The 25027-nt window shown below is 48.6% G+C and overlaps 1 protein-coding gene across 1 annotated transcript in view; it reads right to left on the bottom strand.

Moving 5' to 3' along the window:
- RABGEF1 (RAB guanine nucleotide exchange factor 1) overlaps nt 1-25027 on the bottom strand; it is a 116112-nt gene that overhangs the window by 27199 nt on the left and 63886 nt on the right. Inside the window, 3 exon segments of the mRNA XM_029613534.1 lie at nt 6789-6921; nt 7616-7697; nt 21123-21289. Coding sequence (XP_029469394.1) covers nt 6789-6921; nt 7616-7697; nt 21123-21289 — 382 coding nt within the window.

The following is a 25027-nucleotide window of genomic DNA, read 5'->3' as shown; positions in this document are numbered from 1 at the left end:
TAATGAAAGTGGCCAGTGGCAAGTTCTGGTATCTCCGGCTAATTGGGAAATTGAGACTTTTTTTTTTTGTAAGGAAGATCTAGCCACCCTCCGGCATGCTTCAATGATTGCCCGGTTGGACTATTGTAATGCCTATATCAGCTTAACAGGGAAACTGGTATGTCATTTATAGCTAGTTCTGGTAGGGTGTAGCATGACGGATCATATGACGCCTCACTTAAAGCATTTACACTGATTTCCCATGGAAAGTAGATCTGTGTTTAAAATGCATGGACTTCAAGGCAATTTATGGGCTAGGGTCAATGTATCTCAAATTATCCCACAAACTCTATCCTGGGCACTGTGGCCTCAGGAAGATGGTCTACTGGCAGTATCTATGAAGGCGGCCATATTGGTCTTGACCAGAAATAGATCCTTTTCATGCTCTGTCCCCCAGCTCTGGAAAAAGTTTCCTCGAGAGGTGCATTTAATTAGGGAATTTCTCCCCTTCTGTGAAATGCTGAAGACTCATCTTTTAATACTATGAATGGATAAGGGCCTGTCTAGGATCAGCTGCCATTTTTATTTTCTTGTTTTGTTTTGGTGTCACATTGGAGTTTTGAGATTCATGAAGGGACATATGTGCAATGGGTGGGGTGAAGTCTTTCTAGTGCTTGTTTTATTTCTGTTCTTTGTTTGGCTATTTGGGTCTACCAGGCCCAGAACGGTTTCTGGGCTTTTTAATGTTTATAAAGATTGGCTCCTGTCTGTGGGGATTTGTACTTGCATTACATTGTTAGCAGTGCCTGTACTGGCTTGTATTTTATGTAAATAACTTGTCATAAGTACAGTTTTTGGTAAGAAGGCAAGAAATAAGTGTTTAATAAGTTTGACATTATTTCCCCCTTTACAATGTCATTGTTACCAAAATATCAAAAGATACAAAATGGAGAAATTACTTACCTGATAATTTCGTTTTCCTTAGTGTAGACAGATGGACTCAGGACCAATGGGTAAAGTGCGCTCCTGATAGCAGTTGGAGATGGAGTCAGATTTCAATCTGATGTCAGCACTACATATACCCCTGCAGGAAGTTCTGCTCTTCAGTATTCTCCTTGAAAAGCAATTGTGGATATATGTGTGTTTGAATAACGTGATTAACTTGGTTAACTTGAACTGGTTGACATGAATTTTAGCTGGAGACCGCCAGTGCACTCAACCGAAAAACGCTGACATCCGGTAACTATGGGTGTCCTAACTAAAGGTAAAGCGTGGCTTACCCGTGCTCGTCTTTCTCTCAGGGATTGTCACCCGAGGTTTCCGTATTATGAGGCAGCCATGGGTGGGATACTGAGTCCATCTGTCTACCCTAAGGAAAACGAAATTATCAGGTAATTAATTTCTCCATTTCCTAGCATGTAGCAGATGGACTCAGGACCAATGGGATGTACAAAAGCTACTCCCGAACCAGGTGGGAGGCGGCCTGTGGCCCACTTACTAATGCCCTAGCGAATGCTGTGTCCTCCCTGGCCTGGACATCCAGGCGGTAGAACCTTGAGAAGGTGCGAATGGAGGACCACGTCGCCACCTGACAGATCTCGGCAGGTGACAGCATCTTGGTTTCTGCCCAGGACATTGCCTGGGCCCTTGTGGAATGGGCCTTGACTTGTAGAGGTGGAGGCTTGCCTGCCTCTACTTAGGCCGCCTTGATTACTTCTTTGATCCAGCGGGCTATGGTTGCCCGCGAGGCCGCTTCGCCTTGTTTCTTCCCGCTGTGAAGGACGAATAGGTGGTCCGTCTTTCATACAGATTCCGATCTTTCCAGGTAGTGGACTAGGAGTCTGCTAACGTTAAGATAGCGAAGGCGATATGAGTCTTCAGAGTCCTTATTCTCGTATCGAGATGGCAGCGAGATGGTTTGGTTTAGATGGAAATGAGAAACCACCTTTGGAAGGAAGGAGGGGACAGTGCGTAGCTGTATGGATCCCGGTGTGAATCTGAGGAAAGGTTCCCGGCAAGATAGAGCTTGAATTTCGGAGATGCAACGGGCTGAACATATTGCCACTAGGAATGCAGTCTTCAAGGTCAGGAGCCGTAGGGACAGACCGCGTGTAGGTTTGAAGGAAGCTCCCGCTAGGAAGTCAAATACTAGATTGAGATTCATTAGGGGTTCTGGCCACTTTAGTGGTCGGATTTGCTTGACCCCTCTCAGGAAGCGGGAGTTGTCTGGATGGGAAGGTAGATCGATGCCGTCCACTTTGGCTCTGAAGCAGGCCAGTGCGGCCAGTTGAACCTTGATGGATTTGAGAGACAACCCCTTCTTCAGGCCGTCCTGCAGGAATTCCAGGATCATGGGAATTTTGACTGTCCGCAGAAGGATGTCATGGTCTTCACACCAGGCTTCAAATATTCTCCATATTCGTATATAAGTTAAGGATGTGGAAAACTTGCGTGCTCGGAGCAAGGTGTCAATTACTGCCCTCGAGTATCCGCTCTTCTTCAGGCGAGTCCTCTCAATGGCCAGACCGTAAGAGAGAATAGAGTTGGGTCTTCGTGGAGGATCGGTCCTTGCAGGAGCAGGTCCCTGTGTGAAGGTAGACACAGGGGGTTCCCCACCAGAAGTCTTCGCATGTCTGCGTACCACGGCCTTCTTGGCCAGTCCGGTACCACTGGAAGTACTATCCCCCCTGTGGTGTTCTATCTTGCGGATGATACCGCCCAGTAGTGGCCATGGAGGAAAGGCACACAGCAGGTCTTCCTGTGGTCAGTTTTGGATGAGAGCGTCGATCCCCTGGGATTGTGGGTCTTGTCTGCGACTGAAGAACTTGGGAACTTGGGCGTTGGACCGGGTTGCCAGGAGATCCATGGCTAGGGGTTCCCCAGCGGTCTATTATCAACTGGAAGGCTGTGGATGATAGCCTCCATTCCCCTGGGTCTAGACTTTCTCTGCTGAGGTAATCCGCAGTGACGTTGTCTTTTCCCATGATGTGGGCGGCCGAGATCCCTTGCAGGTTTGCTTCCGCCCTCTTCATTAGGGGGTCTATCTCCATGGACACCTGTTGGCTTCTGGTTCCTCCCTGGCGGTTGATGTAGGCCACTGTTGTGGCATTGTCCAACATGACTGACAGCTTCTCCTCGGAGTCTGTGACTGAATCGTAGGCAGGCTAGTCTGACTGCCCGGGCTTCCAGTCTGTTGATGTTCCTTCCCGACTCTTCCTTGTCCCATTGCCCCTGGGTCTTCAGTTCCCAACAGTGGGCTCCCCACCCTCGCAGGCTCGCATCCGTGGTGAGCAAGAGCCAGGTTGGTGGGGATAGTCTTACTCCCTTGCTCAGATAGTCTTCTTGTAGCCACCATAGGAGCTGGGTCCATACCTCCGCCAGCAACTGGAGGCGGACGGTGTAGTCCTGGGACATCGGGTTCAATCGTGACAGTAGGGAGCATTGTAGTGGTCGCATGTGGGCCCTTGCCCATGGTACAACTTCTAGGGTTGATAACACGAGTCCGAGGACTTGTAGGTAGTCCCATACCGTGGGACGAGCATCATTCAACAGTTTTCTCAACTGGTCCATCAATTTCCTTTTCCTTGTAGGGGGAAGAATGACCTTGTCCTGTTAGGTGTCGAACCGGACTCCCAGGTATTCCAGAGATTGGGAGGGCTGCAGACAGCTCTTGGTTGCGTTGACTACCCATCCAAGGTTGTCCAGGAGGTTCTTGACTCTGGTGGTCGTCTGATGACTTTCCTCTGGGGATTTTGCCCTGATCAGCCAATCATCCAGATATGGGTGAACGAGGATTCCTTCTATCCTCAGTGTCGCCGCCACTACGACCATGATTTTGGTGAACGTCAGAGGGGCTGTAGCTAGCCCGAAGGGTAGCGCTCGGAACTGGTAGTGATGGTCCAGGATCGCGAAGCGTAGGAAGCACTGATGATCGTGATGGACTGGGATGTACAGATAGGCTTCTGACAGGTCCAGGGATGTCAGAAATTCTCCCGGCTGTACTGCCCTTATTACCAAGCGTAGGGTTTCCATGCGGAAGTGTGGTACCCTCAGGTAGCGGTTGACAGACTTGAGGTCCAGTATGGGCCGGTATGTTGCCTCTTTCTTGGGGACGATAAAATAGATGGAATAGTGTCCAGTATTTCGCTGGTGCGTGGGCACCAGTGTTATAGCCTTTAAGGCGAGCAATTTGGTTAGTGTGGTTTCCACTGCCATCCTCTTGGAGGAGGAATGGCAGGGAGATTTCACAAATTTGTCTGGAAGGATGCTGTGGAAGTCCAGAAAGTATCCCTCTTGAATGATGGTTAGGACCCACTTGTCTGCCGTTATCTCGACCCATCTTTGGTAGAATTGGGCAAGCCTGCCCCCTATGGCTTCTATCCTGTGGATGGGTCTGTTGATTCTCATTGTGGGGTGCAACTGGGGCCTGGACCTGAGCCGGCTCCCCTTTTGTTGTGTTTGTTCCAAAAGGACTGGCCCCTGCCTGCGGGGCGAGGTGCTTGGTATGTATTCTTGTACGGTCTGAAACGCCGTGATCCTCTGCCCCTGGATGACCGGGGAGAGGGGCGTTGGCTTCTCTTAATCTTGTCCTCCGGTAACCGAGGTACTGGAGATTCGCTCCATTTGTCGGCTAACTTCTCCAATTCGCTGCCGAACAGGAGGGTTCCTTTAAACAGCATTCTCGTAAGTTTAGTCTTGGACATCTTGTCAGCTGACCAGCTGCGGAGCCAGAGTTGCCTTCTGGCTGCACAATGGATGAGATTCCCCTGGCTGAAGTGCACACCAGCTCGGAGGTCGCATCCGTGAGGAAGGATATTGCTGGTTCTAATATTTCGACGGGCATGGTTGTGTTCCTGGCCTGTGACAAGCATGCGTGTGTCACCAAGGCACAGCAGGCAGCGATCTGCAGTGACATAGCTGCTGCCTGAAATGACTGTTTAAGAATGGACTCCTGACGTCTGTCTTGGGCATCCTTGAGTGCCGTTCTTCCTTCGACTGGAATGGTGGTGCACTTTGTGACTGCGCAGACCATGGCGTCCACTTTGGGGAACCTCAGGAGATCTTTGGCTGAGGATTCCAGTGGGTATAGGTCTTCTAGGGCCCGTCCTCCCTTGAAACTGGCCTCTGGGGCATTTCATTCCAGGTCAATCAGCTGTTGTATGGCTTGCAGCAATGGGAAATGGCGTGAGGCCTGATGGTTCCCGACCAAAAGAGGGTTCATCTTTGGCTCCGCTGAGGCGCTTGTGTCTGGGTTGGCCAGCTCCCTCAGACTCCTGGACACGAGGTCTGGTAGTTCGTCTTTGGAGAAGAAACGCATCATGGTTCGGTATGGTTCCGTTCCTGGAGGGATTTCCCCTTCCTTCATGGAGTCTTGGTCTTCCTCCGAGGTGTCCATGTTGCCTAAGGTTAGGCTTTTGTCCGGAGGAGGCACGTCTCTGGGAGGCCGAGAAGGGCCTAGGAGGTTAGGGTCTTCTAGTGGAGGCTGTGGCTGTGTCATCTGTGGCGCCAATTGCACCTAGACGAAGGTTTACAGACCTTTAAAGAATTCCACCCAGGAAGAGATTCCTGGATCTATATTGAACCCAGCTGCGTTCCCAGAGGGCCCCCGTCTGGAGGGGGACCTTGCCCTGGTTCTCCCAGAGCAGTCTCGCACTGTAGGCACAGGGCAGTAGCCTCTTCATGCTGCACAGCTCTTATGTGGCAGGCTTGGCAGAGGGCTTGTGCTTTGGCTTTCTTGGCCGGCGGTGCCATGGTTTGTGCGTGTAGGAGGTTCAAGCCCGGTCTGTGCATTTATATGCGCACGCCAGGAGGCTTAGATTTGCGCTCCAAGGGCACTGAGGGTGTGCGCGTGCAAAATGCGAAGATATGCTTGCAGGCCGGTCTGTGCGCTTACGGGGATGCACATGCCGCTGTGTGCACAATTATGTTATGCGCCCAGCTCACCGATGTGTGCACGGCTCAGTTAGGCGGACAGTACAGCGATTAAGGGGGGGAAATGGCGCCGGCGACCACGTGATTGAGATGGCAAACACCCCCCCCCCCCCCCCCCCCCCCGGAGGGTTTCCACATGGGAGGACCCTCAAGCCGGATCGGGGTCTAGCCTGGAAGGGGCTGCTCAACCCGATGGGACAGACGCCGATGGGCGATCTGTGCGGCTATCCGAGCCTCGGAGACCAAAGACTTAAGAAAGTTTCTACCTTACCTTGTCTCGGCCCTTCCCGGTCTCCTGCCAGGCGGTCTCCGGCTGCGGGGGGAGAGGGAAATACCTTCACCGCTATTCTCTGTCTTGCACTCACTGCCTCTCAGCCGCTCCCTCCTGGGGGCTAAGTCCACGCAGGAAACCGGCTGCCGGACCAAGGCTTACCTCTGAGGGATCTCAGAAATCACCTCAGGAATTCTCGACTGAGGGAGGGACCTTTAGGTATCACCACAGGAGAGCGGGGCTCGTCTTGTAGAGGTTAGATTTTGGAATTTTCTTTCTTCTTTGGGTTTGGATTTTCTAACGCTGTGCAAGTGTGTGTAGAGTCCCAATCTGCTATGGAGACGGAGAAATACTGAAGAGCAGAGCTTCCTGCAGGGGTATATGTAGTGCTGACATCAGATTGAAATCTGACTCAGTCTCCAACTGCTGGAGCACACTATACCCATTGGTCCTGAGTCCATCTGCTACACGCTAGGAAAACATTGATGTAGCAACTTCATATCAAGCTGTTTGCTATAAATTCTACATGACCTACTTCTTCACTTAAAGGTAAGAGAACGCTTTAGTGCCACTGGCTGCATGCACTTTTCTACAAAAGAATACACACCTGATTCTTCTCTGGACAGCAAGATCCTTCTTCTCATCATCAGTGGTTTCCGGGCAAAACACATGTTTATATGTACGAGTCATGATGAATTTTTCAATCTGATCCATCACATCCTCCACCTTTTCTGAGGGCACTTAATACAGGGAAAGAATTCAAAATTGAGCAGTTTCAAAGTTATAGCTGCAAAATAGACTATATGTGAGACAATACCAAGTGTGACATTATTAGGTACTGCTAAACCAAATACAGTCTCCCTCAACTAATTAGACTGGTAGATTACCAATATACATCCTGATAAAATTATATCTAATTATACCATAATAATAGCCTTTGAGTTTTCAGCATTAGCGACAGAATAAACATTTTCTAGACTAATGATGTTTTCCACCAGTCGCCAGGATATGCTGCAGTCATGCATTTTATGTCTATTCACTCACAGTCCCCAAGCATAGCACAGGCAACTGAAGTTCCAGTGTCCTTTCCCAATCAGCTCCACAAAGGTGACTTGCACTAAGTAAGTGGACCACTGGAAATGTGAAAACACTCTGCAATTGGTAGAATTTTGCATTCATTCTTTTTCCTATAATCTGCTTAGTTGCTTTTTACTGACATTTCCTATCCCCCAGCAACTTGATAAGCATCAGGGCTATCAATCTCTGAAAACTGCACAGCCAGAGCCCCAGCTGCAGGGACACGTGGCCGGGAAACTGCAGTCCTAAGCAAAGTGACAGATTTACATAAGTCCCCGGCCACTGGCATACTAGGATTTCTGATGGTATGGTTTATTTTATTTTTTAAACTGAAATTTATTGCAGTGGATATCTTACTTTTCCAGCGTGACTGTAATTTCTCTGCTGTATTGTGATAAAAATCCTGAACATATTCTGACTGCTCCTCGATGCTGGACTCCTAAAGAGAAAGAGCATTACACAAAATGCGGATGAGCAGTATCATAAAACGATAACGTCAGTAAAAAAGAGAGACAGCTCAAGAGCTAATGAAAGAAACCAGCATAGGAAAATTGGTTCTTACCTGCTAATTTTCGTTCCTGTAGTACCACGGATCAGTCCAGACTGTGGGTTATGCCTCCTTTCCAGCAGATGGAGACAGAGAATAACTTGAAAAGCACCCCCTCTTAACCTGGTGTGCCACCTGCATATCCAAGCAGAAATAAGAATGGTAATGGATCAAGCACAGACAAAACAGAGAACTTTGGCATTTTTTCTTCCAGTTTTAGTTCAAACTCCGAATAAGAAGAAACCTGTAGCCTTCTTCTGTAGCTTTCTGCAGCAACAACGAATGTCAGAGCAGACTTTCAAGAAAGGAACTTAGTGAAAATCCCCATAAAGGGAAGGTGTCTGGAATGATCCGTGGTACTACAGGAACGAAAATTAGCAGGTAAGAACCAATTTTCCTTTCCCTGTATGTACCCAGACCAGTCCAGAATGTGGGATGTACCAAGGCTTCCTATGCAGGGTGGGACATTGAGAGTCCCACTCGAATGACACCACTTCCAAAGTTGCTGACGTCCAGAGCCTGTACATCCAAGTGGTAGTGTTGAGCAAATGTATGTAGCGTCTTCCAGGTTGCCGCTCTACAGATTTCTTGATGCGATACCAACTGGCATTCAGCCCACAAAGCTGCCTGGGAGCAAATCGAGTGGGCTTTCAACCCCTCGGGAATGGGTCGGCCTAGACAAATGTAAGCAGACGAAATAGCTTCTTTCAACCATCACGCAACTGTCGCCTTAGACGCTTTATGGCCCTTCTTAGCACTGCTCCACAAGACGAACAAATGATCTGAAACCCAGAAAGGATTGGTGACCTCCAAGTAGCGCAAAAAAGTCCTAACATTCAGGAACCTCAGCTCCCTCACATGTGGTACCATCTGGAGAAATACGCGAAAAAGCCGGGAGCTCCACTGATCGACTTAAATGAAAGGCAGAGATCACCTTTGGCAAAAAGGAAGGAACCATTCTAAGAGAAACTCCTGAATCAGAAATTCACAAGAAAGGCTCCCTGCAAGAAAGGGCCTGGATCTCAGAGATCCTCAGAGCCGAGCAGATTGCCACCAAAAACAGTTTTCAAAGTGAGGTCCTTTAACGAGGCCCTCTTAAAAGGTTCAAAGGGACACACAGGACGGATGGGAGGATTCAGATGCTTCGCCCCCCTGAGAAAGCGCACCACATCCGAATGAGAGGCCAGCGACCTGCCATGAACCTTGCCTACGAGAGAACCCAAGGCAGCCACTTGGACCCGGAGAGAATTAAAGGACAACCCTTTGTTTAAGCCCCTTTGCAAGAATGCCAGAATGTGCGCCACTGAAGACTGGTGGGGGAGAATGCCGTATTCGCAACACCATGACTCGAAGACTCTCCAAACCCTGACATAGGACAGGGAAGTAGAGGTCTTCCTGGCTTGCAGAAGTGTAGTAATCACATCCTCCGAATACCCTTTCTTTCTCAATTGCCGCCTTTCAAAAGCCAGGCCGCTAGACAAAAGTGATCTGCCTGGTCAAAAAAATATAGGGCCTTGACGAAGCACATTTGGAAGATGTCCCGAGCCTCAGGGAACCGTCCACCGCGAGACTGACCAGGTTCGCAAACCATGGACGTCAGGGCCACTCTGGTGCCACTAGAATTACTTTCCCTGGATCAACCTCTATCTGTTGGAGAATCTTACCGACCAGAAGCCAGGGAGGGAAGGCATACAGGGGTACGGAGGTCGGCCACGGAAGCACCAGCGCATCGACTCCATCTGCACAGTGTTCCCTTCTGCGACTGAAGAAGCGAGGAGCTTTGGCATTTCTTTGCATAGCCATCAAGTCCAGGTGGGGAGGCCCATCGCTTGGTCGGAAAGTTCCCACTCTCCTGGATCTATCAGCTGCCGACTCAGGAAATCTGCTTGCACGTTGTTGGTTCCGATGAAGTGGGATGCCGCAAGAAAGGCGAGATGCCACTCCACCCAAGCCATGAGCTACTCCGCTTCGGCAGCCACTGCCTGACTCTTGGTGCCGCCCTGACGGTTGATGTAGGCCACCGTTGTCACATTGTCGGACAGAACACTGCTCGGTTGTGTAGCAGTGGTAGGAAGAGCTGCAGCGCCAACCAAACTGCCTTGGTCTCCAGGTGATTGATTGACCAGCTCGCCTCCTTTGACGACCACCAGCCCTGAACTGATCGGGACTGACAGACTGCTCCCCAGCCTGAGAGACTGGCATCCATGGTCACTATGGTCCACTGTGGAACTTCGAGGTTCACCCCGCAACTCAGGTGTTCCAGGACAAGCCATCAGCTAAGAATGGACCTGGCGGGCGGTTTTCGTGAGGACTAACATCCTGCTGTTCTGTGAGAACACCTGTTACAGGTAAGCAACACTTGCTTTCTCACAGGACAAGCAGGATGGTAGTCCTCACATATGGGTGAGTACCGAGCTGAGGATGTCCGAACATGCACCAAATGTACCCAAAGGCGTGCAACAGGCACAACAAATGGGGTGGAATTTGAGAGAGGGCATCCTGAACCCCACCAGGCAGGCGGAAGGGTGTTGGTACGTCACTTCGTAAATAGGTTACGCAATACAGACTGGCCGAAGATGGAATCTTGTCTTCCGGCTTTGTCTAAGCAATAGAGGGCTGTAAAAGTATGGAGAGAACTCCAGGTGGCAGCCCTGCAAATGTCAGGAAGCGACACAGATCGCAGGTGTGCTACTGAAGTCGCCTTGGCCCTTACAGAGTGTGCTTTAACATGGTCTTAAAGTGGAATGCCCGCTTGCTGATAGCAAAAGGAAATGCAGTCCGCTAGCCAGGAGGAGAGAGTCTGCTTACCCACAGGCTGTCCCAATTTGTTAGAATGGAAAGAGACAAACAACTGAGTGCTCTTTCTGTGGGCAGCTGTACGGTCTAGGTAGAATGCTAGAGCCCGTTTACAGTCAAGGGTATGCAGAGCCTGCTCTCCTGGATTGGAATGGGGCCTGGGAAAAAAGGTAGGTAGTATGATGGATTGATTGAGATGAAACTCCGAAACTACCTTAGGTAGGAATTTAGGGTGAGTGCAGAGTACTGCCTGGTCTTGCAGAAGTTTAGTGTAAGGCGGATAGGTAACTAGTGCTTGTAACTCACTAACTCTGCGAGCGGAAGTGATTTCGAAGAGGAAAATCACTTTCCATGTTAGATAGCGAAGATCGCAGGAATGAAGAGGCTCGAATGGTGGTTTCATGAGTTGACCTAAAACTAGGTTTAGGTCCCAAAAAGGGGCCAGAGGACGCAGTGGAGGCTTGATGTGAAGTAAGCTCTTCAGAAATCGTGTGACTAGGGGTTGCACTGATATAGGGACATCCCAGACACCTTTATGGAAGGCGGCTACCGCACTGACATGCATTCTATTGTAGGAAGTTTTTTTTAGGCCTGACTGACAAGTGCCAGAGATAATCTAGAAACTTCGGGATTGGACAGGTAAAGGGATCAAGGGCCTGGGAAGAGCAGCACGACGCAAACCTGTTCCATTTGTAAGAGTAAGATTTTCTCGTGGAAGGCTTCCGTTAAGCAATCAAGACACGGGAAACTGGATCAGAAAGTTTAAGAGGTTGAAGGATTAACCTTTCAACATCCATGCAGTCAGGGACAAGGTTTGAAGATTGGGGTGGCGAAGGAACCCATCGTTTTGAGTGATTAGAAGCGGAACTGTTCCCAAAGGAATGTGCCTGCAAATGGAGAGATCCTGAAGTATTGGAACCCTCACCTGGCGGGGCTAGTGGGGAGCTATCAGGATCATGGTTCCCTTGTCCTAACGTAACTTCACGAGAGTCTTCGAGAGAAGTGGAAGTGGAGGGAATGCATACAGGAGACCGGTTAACCATGATAGGGAAAACGCGTCTCTTGGTGGATAATGTTGGCTGCGAGTGAGAGAGCAGAAATTGCCTACTTTGCGATTCTTGGGTGATGCAATGAGGTCTATTTGAGGATAACCCCATTGTTGGAAGATGGTGTTCGCTACGGAGGGGTTTAGAGACCACTCGTGCGATTGGAAGGTGCGACTCAACTTGTCTGCCAACACATTGTCCACTCCCGGCAAGTAGGTGGCCCTGAGGTACATCGAGTGGGAGAGGGCCTCTGCCCACATCTGTGCAGCTTCCTGACACAGAAGGTAGGAGCCTGTTCCTCCCTGCTTGTTGATGTACCACATGGCCACCTGGTTGTCCGTCTGGATCAGGATGACTTGATTGGATAGGCGATCCTGAAATACTCTGAGAGCGTATCGGATTGCTCGCAGCTCCAGGAAATTTATCTGGTGTTTGGCTTCCTCTGGAGACCAAGAACCTTGTGTCTGCATGTGGGCTCCCCATCCGAAGTTGGAAGCCTCGGTGGTGAGAATTATTTGAGGGTCTGGCGCCTGAAAGGGCAAGCCCTGCAGAAGATTGGTCTAATTTGTCCACCAGGCGAGAGAGAGACTGAGTGAGTCGGTTATGTTGACAATGGTCGACAGGGGCTGAAGGGATTGAGTCCATTGTGACCCTAGAGTCCATTGCATGACTCTCATGGCAAAGCAGGCCATTGGGGTGACCTGAACTGAGGACATCATGTGTCCCAGAAGGATGAGAAAATGATGTGCAGTCGTTGAATGTTGAGACCTCAGCTGATGCGCCAGAGACACGAGAGTGAGAGCTCGTTGTTGAGGCAGGAAAGCCTTTGCTTGCAAGGTGTCCAAGTCTGCCCCAATGAACGATAAAGTTTGAGATGGGACTAAGCAGGATTTGGCGTAACTGACGAGAAATCCAAGTGAAATTAGAGTGTTTAAGGTGAGATGTAGGGACGACAGAGCAGCTTGCTGGGTCGAAGCCCTGATTAACCAATCGTCCAGATAAGGGTAGACGTGAACACCCTGAGTCCTGAGGAAGGCTGCAACCATGACGAGGCATTTTGTAAAGACTCATGGTGCAGATGCGAGGCCGAACGGAAGCACTCTGTACTGATAATGCTTGGGGCCTACGAGAAACCTCAGGTATTTGCGATGAGATGGAGTTATCGCAATATGAGTGTATGCGTCCTGGAGGTCTATAGAGCAGAGCCAGTCTCTTCTTTGTAGAAGAGGAAGAAGTGAGCCCAAGGTTACTATCTTGAATTTTTCTCTCTGGAGGTACTTGTTTAGGGCTCGTAGATCCAGAATTGGACGAACGCCTCCTGATCTTTTGGGGATTAGAAAGTACCGGGAATAGAACCCGAGGCCTTGCTGAGGGGATGGTACTGGTTCTATTGCTCTGGACTGGAGAAGGAGGGAAACCTCCTGTTCCAGGAGCAATGAATGGTCGGATGTTTTCCACATCCTTAGAGGTGGGGAATCCGGTGGGATAGAGAGAAAACTGAGATGATATCCTTGAGCAATTATCGCTAGGACCCACTGGTCTGAGGTGATTGAGTGCCACCTGTTGTTGAAATGGCACAATCGACCTCCCACTGGTATGTGGGGTAATGGAAGCTGGCTGTTGCTCTCTATGCGAGAGTCAAAAGCCAGAAGCAGGGCCCGGCTGGGCGGCTGTTTGTGGCTTTTGTTTCTGGGTCTGACGAGACTGTGTTTTTAGAAATAGTCTCGTAGAACGGGATCTGGTTGGTGGCGGGTAGGACTTCTTCTTCCGGAAGGGCTGTTTGGAAGAGTAATCTGAAGGTATCAGAGAGAGCTGTCTTAAGGTCTTGTGACAGTCCTTTAATTCAGCCACTGTCTTTTGAATCTGCTCTCCAAATAGATTGTCTCCGACACAGGGGAGGTCAGGCAATCTGTCCTGGACTTCTGAAGATTTGAGCCAGGCCCAACGCCTTGCTGAAATAGCTGCTGCAGACTCCCTGGTTGCAGTGTCAAAGATGTCATAAGATGATCTGATCTCATGTTTGCCTGCCTCAAAACCCTTATTAAGTAGGGTTTATAGCTATTCTTGAAGTGGCTGAGGCATGGAGTCTGTCAGGTCTTGTATTTGCTTTAAGATGACCCTATTATATTGGGTCATATAAAGTTGGTAAGCAGCTATTCGAGAGATGAGCATTGATCCTTGGAAGACTCGGCGACCAATGGCATCTAGAAACTTCTGCTCCTTTCCCGGGGGAAAAGAAGTATGAGGTTTTGATCTTTTTGCTCTCTTCTGTGCAGATTCAACTACCACAGATTGGTGATCCAATTGAGGTTTTTGAAAACCTGGAGCTGACTGCACCAAATAGGTAGTGTCAGCTTTTCTGTGGACTGGTGCAATGGAGCCAGGGTGTTCCCAGTTCTTCTGGAGGAGGTCCAGAAGAACTTGGTGGACAGGGATGGAGTTACTTCCTTGGGAGCATCAAGGAATTGGAGCAACTCCATCATCTGATGTCTATCGTCCTGTTCAGTCTGTAATTGGAAGGGAACCAATTCAGACATTTCTTTCACAAAATTTATGAAAGAAAGGTCCTCTGGAGGAGAACGCTTTCTACTCTCAGTAGGTGAAGGTGGCGATGGCAAGTCATCGGTGTCTGGTGAAGATTCATCAGTTCAGGTATCATAAGGATCAGCACCTGTCCCTCTAAGAACTAGAGGGGGACAGGGTGGTTGGATACCTGAAGGCCTCGGTCTAGGCTCCGAAGGAATTACCGGAGGCACCGATGAAGGCATTGAAGGTCTCAGCTCAGGCATCGAGGGCATCGATGGATGGCTCGATGGCACAGATGGACGTATCGGCACCGTTGAAAATCGGTTGCGATGGCTGTATCGGTCTCGATGGCTGAGGCAGAACTCCCGATGGAGGGATACGGAACGGTGTTTCTCCTCCCGATGACAGAGCAAGTGGGGAGGGCACCGGAGCCACTGGTGACCCAGGGTCCATCGGTGGAAAAGCGGCGATAAGCGCTTCCATCCGGGATAGCAGCGGAGCGAACGCTGTTGGAATCAGGTCAGTGGTCGGTTCCACTATTGCCACCGGTGTCGGGGGAACCTGGAGTCGTCGCATCACCGTGTTGATGGCCTCCTGAACCATCCGGTCCAGTTCTTCTCGGAGACCTGGAGCAAGCAGCCCCAGCTCCAGAACATAAGAAAGGAGGCAGAGGCATAGCCGGAGGGACCACCGTTAAAGGTGGAGTCGCAGCTCCCAATGCCCCATCAGGGGAGGATTGCCTCGGTGACCCGGTCGCCGAAAAGGTCGGTGCCTTACGGTTTCTTCGACGGCAGCTCGGACGATGGCAAGGTCGATTATTTTGCTGCCTCGATGGTCCAAGTCTTTCGGTGCCGATGTTTCTCCCTATGATCCCCTCGGTCGTGAGGGGGAGTAGAGGGTGTCGATGGCCGAGAAATTGTCGATGCCGGGCGGTCACCGGCCAGTGGTCGATGCCGATGCGAAGTTGATGGTGCTGGTTCGGATGACAGTCGACTTCGCTCAGATGAGCCAGTCATCCGGGTAAGAGTGAATCAGTACCCCTGCCCTCTGGAAGGCTGCCGCCACGACCACCATTACTTTGGCGAATATGTGAGGTGCTGTAGCCAGACCGAAAGGCAGAGCGCAGAACTGGAAGTGCATACAGAAGATGATGAAGCAAAGAAACTTCTGGTGATCCTTGCGGATGGCTATGTGCAAGTATGCTTCCGTTAGATTCAGGGAAGTCAGGAACTTGCCACTGCGGATCGCCACAATGACCGAGCGCAGAGTCTCCATCCGGAAATGTGGGACTTTTGAGTGCCCTGTTCACCTTCTTCAGGTCGAGGATCGGCCAGAAGGACCCCTCCTTCTCCGGTACAACGAAATAGATGGAGTAGCGCCCTTTCGTCCACTCCGCATGAGGGATGGGCACTACGGCACCGAGAAATCTCAGCCGGTCGAGGGTCTGTCGAACGATCTGTGCTTTGGTTCGAGAACCGCAAGAGGGACCATAAAGAGGTCTTGGAGAGGCCGAGCAAATTACAAAGCATAGCCGTGTTCTATGATGCTTAAAACCCACTGATCGGAGGTTATCCTGGCCCATTCCTTGTAAAACTGGGACAACCGTCCCCCCACACGAGGAACCGAGGGATGGGCCGGCCACATCTCATTGAGAGGACTTGGATCCAAGCGATGTGGAAGCGACCCCGTCACAAGAGGGCCTACAACCCCCAAAAGGAAGAGGTCCAGGCTTACGGCTTGTCCGCAGGCTGCCTCTGACCCGCAGACTGCGCCCTGCTCTGATGGAATCTCTGTTGTCCCTGAAAGCGAAATCGGGCCGGCGGGAAGCCTCTGGAAGGCTTAGGCCTATCCTCGGGGAACTTGTGAACTTTGTTCTCGCCCAGGGACTTAATCAGCTGCTCCAAGTCTTCACCAAAGAGAAACTTCTCCTTGAATGGTAACACACTCAACTGGACCTTGGAAGAGACATCTGCCGCCCAGTTGCGCAGCCACTTGAGCCACCTCGTGGACACTGCAGATGCCATAGTCCGGGAGGAAGTGCGCAGAAGATCATACAGGGCATCCGCGCCATACGCAACCACCGTCTCCAAGCGCCAAATCCTCAGGTGAAAGGTCTCTGGAAGTTAACAAATGTTGCACCCAGTGGAGGCTGGCCCGGAGCATGAAGCCACTATATACGGCCGCTCGGATACCCAGGGCCGAAATTTCGAATATCCGCTTGAGGAGAACCTCGAGTTTTCTATCCTGGAGGTCCTTGAGGGCCACCGCTCCTGCTACCGGGATTGTGGTCCTCTACTTCACCACCGACACTGAGGCGTCCACCTTAGGAAACCTCAATAGCTCCAGGATCTCTTCTGGCAAAGGATAAAGTTTGTCCATAGCCCAACCCACTCTCAAGCCTGCCTCTGGCACATCCCACTCCTGGGTTATCAACTGCTGAAACATAGGATGAAAAGGAAAGGTCTTCACTGGAGCCCACAATCCTGCCAGGACCGGGTCCATGGAATCCTGGAACAGGACATCTTGGGGGAGCACCACCCCGAGCTCAGATAGGACCCATGGGATAAGTGGGTCCAATTCTTCCCTGTGGAACAGACGAACAACCTTCGGGTCATCGTCTTCCAGAGGAGTTGCCTTCCCCAGGTCCTCATCTGGTTCCGTCCCAGATAGGAGTAAAGGAGCCGCGAGTGGGTCCAGAGCCCCAACGCCAGCCACATCAGGGAGGGTAGGTCCGTCTGGAAGTGAGGAACCCCGCAGCTTCGCTACACGAAGGGACGCCTGGGAATTTTCTGGGGAGGCCCCTCAGGACAACCCAGATGTGAAGCCCCAGTCTGCTGAGTCTGGGTAGCCAGAAAAGCTTTGTGATTAAAAGCACAAAATCCAGCCTGAAGGCATTAGTACCGCCCCCTTCCCCTACCAGGGGATCAGGCTCACCATCGGAAAAGTCCTGGTCCAGATCTAAAAAGGTCCTCAGGACTGCCAGGGACTGGAGATAAATTGGGCGGGAGATCCCCTCCCCCCCCACTTCCCTGGCCCGCACATCTGCTAAGGAATTCAAGATGGCCACTGTTCCTGCACTGAGCAAGAATGGAATGGCCTGAGTCTCTTGAGGGGCAGATCTCTTACCTGCTCTGCGGGACTTAGAGGAAGACCCCGGTCCCCTATCTGAGCTAACTTCCTCGCCAGAGAGGCACTAAGTGCAGAGGCACAAAGTTGACTCTCCGCAGGCCACACAGTTCGTCGGACGCAGCATCAGAGAACACGGGGGAAGCGCCAAAAGGGCAGAGGAGAAGTCGCGGCTGCAGTCAAAGCGTTGGAGAAACCCGACCGACTAAGAGAAAAAAGTGCCCGTAAAAATCTTACAGCAGCTGCAGCAGCCGCCCAGAAACCCCAGAGAAGGCTGACAGGCTGCTCCTTTTACTCTTTTTTAAACCAGGCTGGGAATAAGGGTGGGGGGAGGGATCGGACCACCGGTAATCCCCCTGGGCACCTTACCTCTCAGGAGCCCCGCAGGGTTACCAACCCCAGCTCCTCAAATCTGCTACCAGGGGAGATGATCCCAATAGGACCTGCGTACCCCCTGGGAGGTTGTGCCTTATCCTGCTTGATCCTCTCTCCTTTTTATTATTTTTAGGAAGAGACTGCCTTAACCCTAAGAACAGGGAAAGACTGCAGGGTTTGCACCACCTCCATCTGCTGGAGACATACTGAGGAGATACAGGTGGCACACCAGGTTAAGAGAGGGTACTCTTTAAGTTTTTCTCGGTCTCCATCTGCTGGAAAGGAGGCATAACCCACAGTCTGGACTGATCCGGGTATGTACAGGGAAAGCAAAGCATTACATCTCCCTAAGCATCACCTGTAAGAGGGTGACATTATGCTTGCATCCTTATAGCACCTTAATTTTTAGCCTGCTTTCTGAAGAGAAGGATGTTTATGTGTGCATGTGTGTCTCTCTCCATTAATAACTTGCCCATGCCCTGTCCTGTTGATGCCAAATTTTCAGGGCATGCCAGCAGGTCGAAGAGGAGCTCCAGTGGATCTGTGAGGAATTTCGAGTTACATGCCATAATAAGTCATGCAGCTAGAGGGAATGTAAGGAAGTGTCCTGAGAGGGTGAGACTGATGATGTGATAGATAGAAAGAGGAAGAAGGAGTCCGAGGTGGAGAAAGAGAGAGGGGGACTTTCGAGTGGGCCTAGCTAAGGAAACCCAACTGAGAAGGAAAAAGTTCTTGCTGTTAGCGAACCAAGCAAGAACATTTGGTATTCAGATCGTTGTAAGATTTCCCTGTAAATGTATTATGAATGTAGAAGGTAATAGATATGTATATTTTGAACCAGAACATCTAGAGAGATTTTTGGAGGCCCGAGGTAACCCAAGGGAAGAATCTGCTTCTTAAATATAGTTGGTTATAGAAATAAATGTTCTGTTTACTCTCATCTTTTTGGTAATATTATAATTGGAGACTTGCTCATGTATCGGACTTCTATTCTGGTTTAGTAACGCAGGAAAGGAATTTATTGTTTTGTAAATTTGTTATTTGGATATAAATTGTATAAAATCAGTTTTCTGATTTTCTGATAACCATGTTAAAAGAGGAAATATGTATTATTGAAACTGAAAATAAAAACTGAAAAAAAAAAAAAGAAAGAGGAAGAAAGCCCAGATGGTGCAGTGATCTAGGACAGTGGTTCTCAACCAGTGGTCGCCAAACACCTGCAGGTGTGTCACGGCTCCCAGTGTTCCACTGCCTCACTTATGCTTCCCTTCTCCCTAGTGGCGGGGCTAAAGAATGGAGAGATGCTGTGCGCTGGAGGCCAGGCTGGCAGGGCTGGAGGCCAGGCGGCCAGGCTGGCAGGGCTGAAGAGCGGAGAGACCCTGCGCACTGCTGCCGGCGGCCGAAGAGCAGAGAGACCCTGCGCACAGTGGGAGGCGGCTGGAGAGACGTTGCACACAGACAGAGGTCAGGCCACAGGGCTGCTGAGAAGTGGAGGCCAGGCTTATTGGGCCAATCAATGAGAAGAGGCTCCATGTGAGCTTGTGTGTGTGTGGTAGAATGGGTGCCTGGGTGGGAGCTTTGTGTGTGTGTGGTAGAATGGGTGCATGAGTGGAAGCTTTGTGTGTGAGTGGTAGAATGGGTGCATGAGTGGGAGCTTTGTGTGTGTGTGTGTGGTAGAATGGGTGCATGAGTGGGAGCTTTGTGTGTGTGCGGTAGAATGGGAGCTTTGTGTGTGTGTGTGTGTGGTAGAATGGGTGCATGAATGGGAGCTTTGTGTGTGTGTGGTAGAATGGGTGCATGAGTGTGTGTGTGTGTGTGGTAGAATGGGTGCATGAGTGGCAGTGTGTGTGGTAGAATGGGTGCATGAGTGGCAGTGTGTGTGAATGTGGTTGTAAGTGACAGAATATGTGTGAGCTTGTATGTAAGTGACAGAGCAGATGTGTGAGAGACAGAGACTGGTCAGGGAGGTGACTGGTGTGTGTGTGTGTGTGTGTGTGTGTGAGACAGACACTGGTCAGGGAGGTGACTGGTGTGTGTGTGTGTGAAGAAGAGATACTAGTTAGGGAAGTTACTGGTCTGTATGAGACAGAGACTGGTTGTGGGCCCTAAGGAAGAGGACTGTGTGAGGACAGAGCTTCAGCAGCCACTGCTGCTTCTGGTGAGTGCTCCTTTTGAGTAGGAGAGTTGCTGGAGAGGATAAGTAAAGGCAGCTTTTTAAGTTTATTTTTCTTGATTGACTGCCATTTTAATTATTGGGTATTATGTGACGTGTCTGCTGTTTTGAAATATTTTATTGATATATGGACAATTTTTAATAATTTTTATGAGTTTTTAATTGTTGGATGTTATTCTGTTCAGCTGTTTTGTAACATTTATTAGTATAGTTTTACAATTATTTCTAAGTGGGTATCTATCTATAGCAGCTTGGCTTGCTCTGTTTTCCTAATAGGAAGTGTATTAGTGTTTAGGGCCTGGTTAAATATTTGTAGTGGTAAATTACTGTCTTTTCATAAGGAGGGGTATTGTGCTTGCCAGTAAAAAGTTTGTTTTGCTTTTACTGAGATGTCATCAGATCCAGAATATCTTTTTTTGTATGGTGAGCTGTGCGGGTAATGCCCTAGTTCTGCTCTGCATCCATTTTTGGGGGTCGAGGAGGGTCCCGAGGATGCAGAATGTATATTTACATTTTGCACCGAGATGGTCACATGTTCAGTGTGTCATGCATGTGAGAACCATCTGTCAGGTGTGTCCCGGCCGAAAAAAGGTTGAGAACCACTGATCTAGGAGATGGCAGTAAGAGAGTGTGTTAGATTCATGTACAGACTAATGAAATGCCACTCTGCAGAAGTGTGTACTAGTTGCTTGTTTTTTTAAATTAGTCCAATCTACAACCGATTATTTATGACGTATAAATTGCTGGTGGGGAAAACAAATGCAAATTATAAATAAAAATAAATACATAAATGAATATATTTTCCTTCAACACTGACCTCTATAAAATGTTTACCTCCCCACCATCCATGCTAAATGCCAAGATTTACTGTTAGGCATGATTGTTACTGGACAGCGCTGGGTATAGCCCAAACCCCTGATGACTCTTACTTTATTCTGGTCACTCTTTACCCTGTGACCCATGGTGGGAAGAACTTTCTGGTGGTGTAAGAAATGCACAGTTCTCTTTTTCTGACAACTTGCTACACATCAGAGGGTAGGAAGAGCAAGCATGAGAAAGCAACTTTTAGCTTCTATGAAAAATGATGAGTATACATGGGTGGTAAGAAGGGGAAAAGTAGCTGAAATACATTACAGTACACCGTCGAAACGTGTAGTCCACGGCAAGAGAATTTTATAGGCTACTCTGTACAGTTGCTTTAAGAAAGAGGTCTACATGCGCATGGTAAAACATTGCTGGAGACAAATAAATCTCTGACTTGTACTTCAGACCTACCCTTTTCTGCTGCATTGCTTCCAAACAAACTTTACACTGCTTGTAAACATCATGACCCGCTTTCTGGTAAGTCTTCAGAAACTCAATGAATTCCTTGGATACTCGATCTGTTTCAATGCTGACTTGTCTATTTAGGGAAGGGCTGGGGGCTTTAGTTTCCTGGCTCTCTGCCAACAAAATCAGAAGGGGGGAGAAAAAAATTACATTACCAATACTACTGCTAGAGAATTCTTTATATTATACTCCATCCAGATCAGTGCAGTGAAGGGAATATAACTTAAAAACTAGTCACAAATATATGGACATTAATCCAATAAAAAAAAGGGTATAACCAATAAGGAAGTAAAGGCCAAGAAGTTATCTAAAAGGATTTAACACAACAAATCTACTTTATTTAATAAAGTTGACTTGAAAATCAGGTTGACATTTTCCCATGACATGTATAGTGCTATTATGTAGCACTATACTGTACAATCACAGAGGATAAAACAAGGATTATTTTTCCGGGTAGTGTGATCCCTCTTTGGCAGAGTTACTTCTCACTAGATCTGCACTTCCTAAACAGGTAGGACCTGCAAGGAGTTCGGATGGCAACATCCTGAATTTGGTGAGATATGAAATAAAATAATGTTGACACTAAGTTTTCTTTATACACAGCTAACTTTACGTTTCAATCAAGCATGAACTAACCCACACTTGCATTTAATCAATCTAAAAATCTTTGTACTCCCAAGCCAGATAAAGAATGCAAGAAGCTTTCACAAGCTTTTGCTTTTTCTGAATGCTGTACACATCTTTGATATCATATTAGTAGAATTTACAACTGCAGGTTTTTGATCCTGCTTTTATATACCCACTTCTCAGTTCCTAACAACAATGTTCAAAAATCAAAGAGAAAACAAAAGGTGATGCATATACATGAAGCATAGGTGAGGGATAAAAAGCTCAGAACAAGAAACTGTTCCTAACAAACATGTAATTACCATATCTGTAATCCAGGAAAATCCACTGCAAAACCATGCAAAACTACACAAACAGCATACAGTACCCACAGTCACAGAAGCAAAAGCTGAACATCACAGAAACAGGGTTAATACAGCAGTTTGAATGAAACCAAATTCAGTAAGAGATAGCCTCCAGGCTAGTAAAATGGGAATCTGAAATTGTTTTTAAAAAAATTGACATTTGTTGATAACCATGATGAAGAAGCAAAGATGCATAAACTGAAGCAACAGGACTGGCTGAGCAGCAGCACTGAACAATTTTATGCCATGCAGGCACCAGGTTTCTGGTTCTATCTGCATTTCTTTGCCTCTGCAACATGGATGGAAAAAACCATTAGCCTCTGGGATGATGGTACATCATGGCCCTAAAACGTTAATTAAAAAAAAAAAATAATGCGAAGGAGGGTGGGAAAACTCAGCAGACATAAAAAATAAATGGCAAAGCAAGACCTATCTCAGCAGGTGGCAAAAAATGAACACAACATTATTTACCTTCAAAGAATCTGAAATTTTAATTTTACCAGCCCTGACAGTGTCTGCTTTAACGAAAATGAAATCTGCACCACTATACTACCATTTAATTCAAGTTAAAATGCATGTTCACCAACCCTAAGCAACCTGCTGGGAAGCCAAATGCTATGAACGCATAATATTCTGAACGCATAATTTGTAATGACATATAGAGTGTCTCCTGTATGTACTAGTTAAAGATAATGTATATTATTGTATATAATACTTTTTGGAGTGTATAATTTATATAAAGTTATCCCCAGTGTATAAGGTTATTCACAGTCCCTTACTGAGTGTATAATTTGCAATGCTACTTATGATGTTCTTCTGTTTTCCATCAGGTACTGTTCATTTTTCTCCTCTTCCTGTTTTTCCCCTCTCTTCTCTCTCTCCCCTTCTCTCTTCCTATCTGCTCCCTCTCCCCCCACCCTGGTTTTTTGTAATTTACTCCTTCAGTCATAATCAGGCCGATACAGTAAGGAGCGGTAGGAAGAGCTGCGTTAGTGCCGGGCGCACCCGCGGTTGCCGCACGCACAGTCCGGCTCACCTACCGCTCGATATTGTATTTAAATAGCTTGCAAATGCAAGCTGCGTCCAAGAAGCGTCCATGAAGCGTTAGGCCCACGCAACCCATTTTACTGTATAGAGCGCTATACAGTATCCTGGGTGCGCTGGCCTAACGCTTCACGGACACGCTGGTAACTGTCATGGTACCAGGACGTCAGATGTCATGCCTTGAGCGGCCCAATTGCATGCACAGGGGTCGCTTTCACCCGTGCAGGCATCCATTTTCGCTGGCAGCTGCCTCCGGTAGGCAGGGGAGCCGCGGTCCGTCTTCGGAGGGGGGCTACAAGAAGAGTAAGTCGCTTCATTGCTTTACACTGCCAGTCCTCTCTCCCCCCCTCCCGAAGCAAGGCTGCTTTACGCGCCTTGCTTCGGGAGGAAGGGAGAGAGGACTGGCAATCCCGAGCGTAGGAGAAGCGTCCACTTTGTTGCTACTTTTTTTTTGGCTTTTTTCCCCGCTTTCATTGCTTCGGGAGGAGGGGAGAGGACTAGGGCTGCCCCGGAGACCAGCACCCATGGACGCGGCCAGGGCAGGTGAGCGGGGGCTGGGGGAAAGTTTGCCGCCTACACTTACCCCTGCCTCTAACGCAGGGGTAAGGGTAGGCGGTAAGTTAGCAGGTTAAACGCGCGGCAAAACGGCAGGTTAAAAAAGCGATAGTCGGGGCGCACGTTACTGTATGGGAGGGAATAGCTAATTCGATCGTTTACATCTAATATACATGCCGCGGGCGGAAGGGGTTACCCGGTGATTTAAAGAGGCGGTAAGAATGGGTTAAAGGGGATAGTGTATCGCGGGTTGGACAAACGCGGCCGAAAAGTGAATAGAAAGCGGGTTAGGAGCAGGGTAACCGCGGCCGCACTTTACTGTATTGACCTGTTTGTTAACCGGCATGATGTACCCACAAATGTCGATATATAAAAGCTAATAAATAAATAATAAATGTTCTAACCAAAGAAATACAGGTCTACAAACTATTTGGCATATTTAAAGCAGGTCATTTTTTTTTTTGGGGGGGGGGGGGGGGGGGAAACAGGTTAATAATGATAAAGTAGCTAATGTGCTCCCTGGGTTCCAAGGATAATGCATTAAGAGTCGATTTTGGGAACTCACTGGTTCCATTCCATCAATGTTGACCAAGTACATTCTACAGATCAATTAGAGCACCTGTTTGTGGCCTTCAGGTTCTAGCATTGCTAACTGAGCAGCCAGTTAGTAAATGGTAGATATTTATGGCTTAAAGCAATGCATACCTGTTTCTCAAAAACCTTTCAGGTGATCTGAGGAGGGGGAAAATGCTCGGGATATTAAGTAACAAACACAGATCTAAAATTACAAAACGATTCTCATACTATTTCCTTCACTTCTGCCTCTCTGGTATGGTAATTGCAGGTACTGAATTGGGAGGGAAAAAAAAAAATCAGCTGGTCAGAGTTTTATAGGGAGCTGGCTGTATTAAAAAGGAGACAGCTCACAGGGAAATTACTCGTACTTTCACATACAAACTCCCCTCTGCTTTCCTAACATCTGAGTTTTTAGACTCAAGATAGTGTACAGGAAGTTCTTGCGCTTAAGTCACAACTGGTTCCTGAAAACCACGTCAAGTGAAAACAGAGTTTTCCATAGGAAACATTATACATAGAAGCTTGGTTCTGTGACCCATTTCTCACCAAAATAACTGCTAGGCTAAGACAAAAGCTTGCACCTTTTACAGGACAGACCGGTTTATGTATTTCACAGGAGACACTGGCTTATTGTACCTCCCTTCAGATTGCTCTTGCCCCTCTGCCTTGCCACGTGCCGTTCTGTACCTCTGGAGCTCATCCTCC

This window comes from Rhinatrema bivittatum, chromosome 8, assembly GCF_901001135.1.
Source record: "Rhinatrema bivittatum chromosome 8, aRhiBiv1.1, whole genome shotgun sequence".
In the NCBI taxonomy this organism is placed as follows: domain Eukaryota; kingdom Metazoa; phylum Chordata; class Amphibia; order Gymnophiona; family Rhinatrematidae; genus Rhinatrema; species Rhinatrema bivittatum.
The sequence above is the reverse complement of the archived record's forward strand: the minus strand, read 5'-3'. Positions and strand labels throughout refer to the sequence as shown.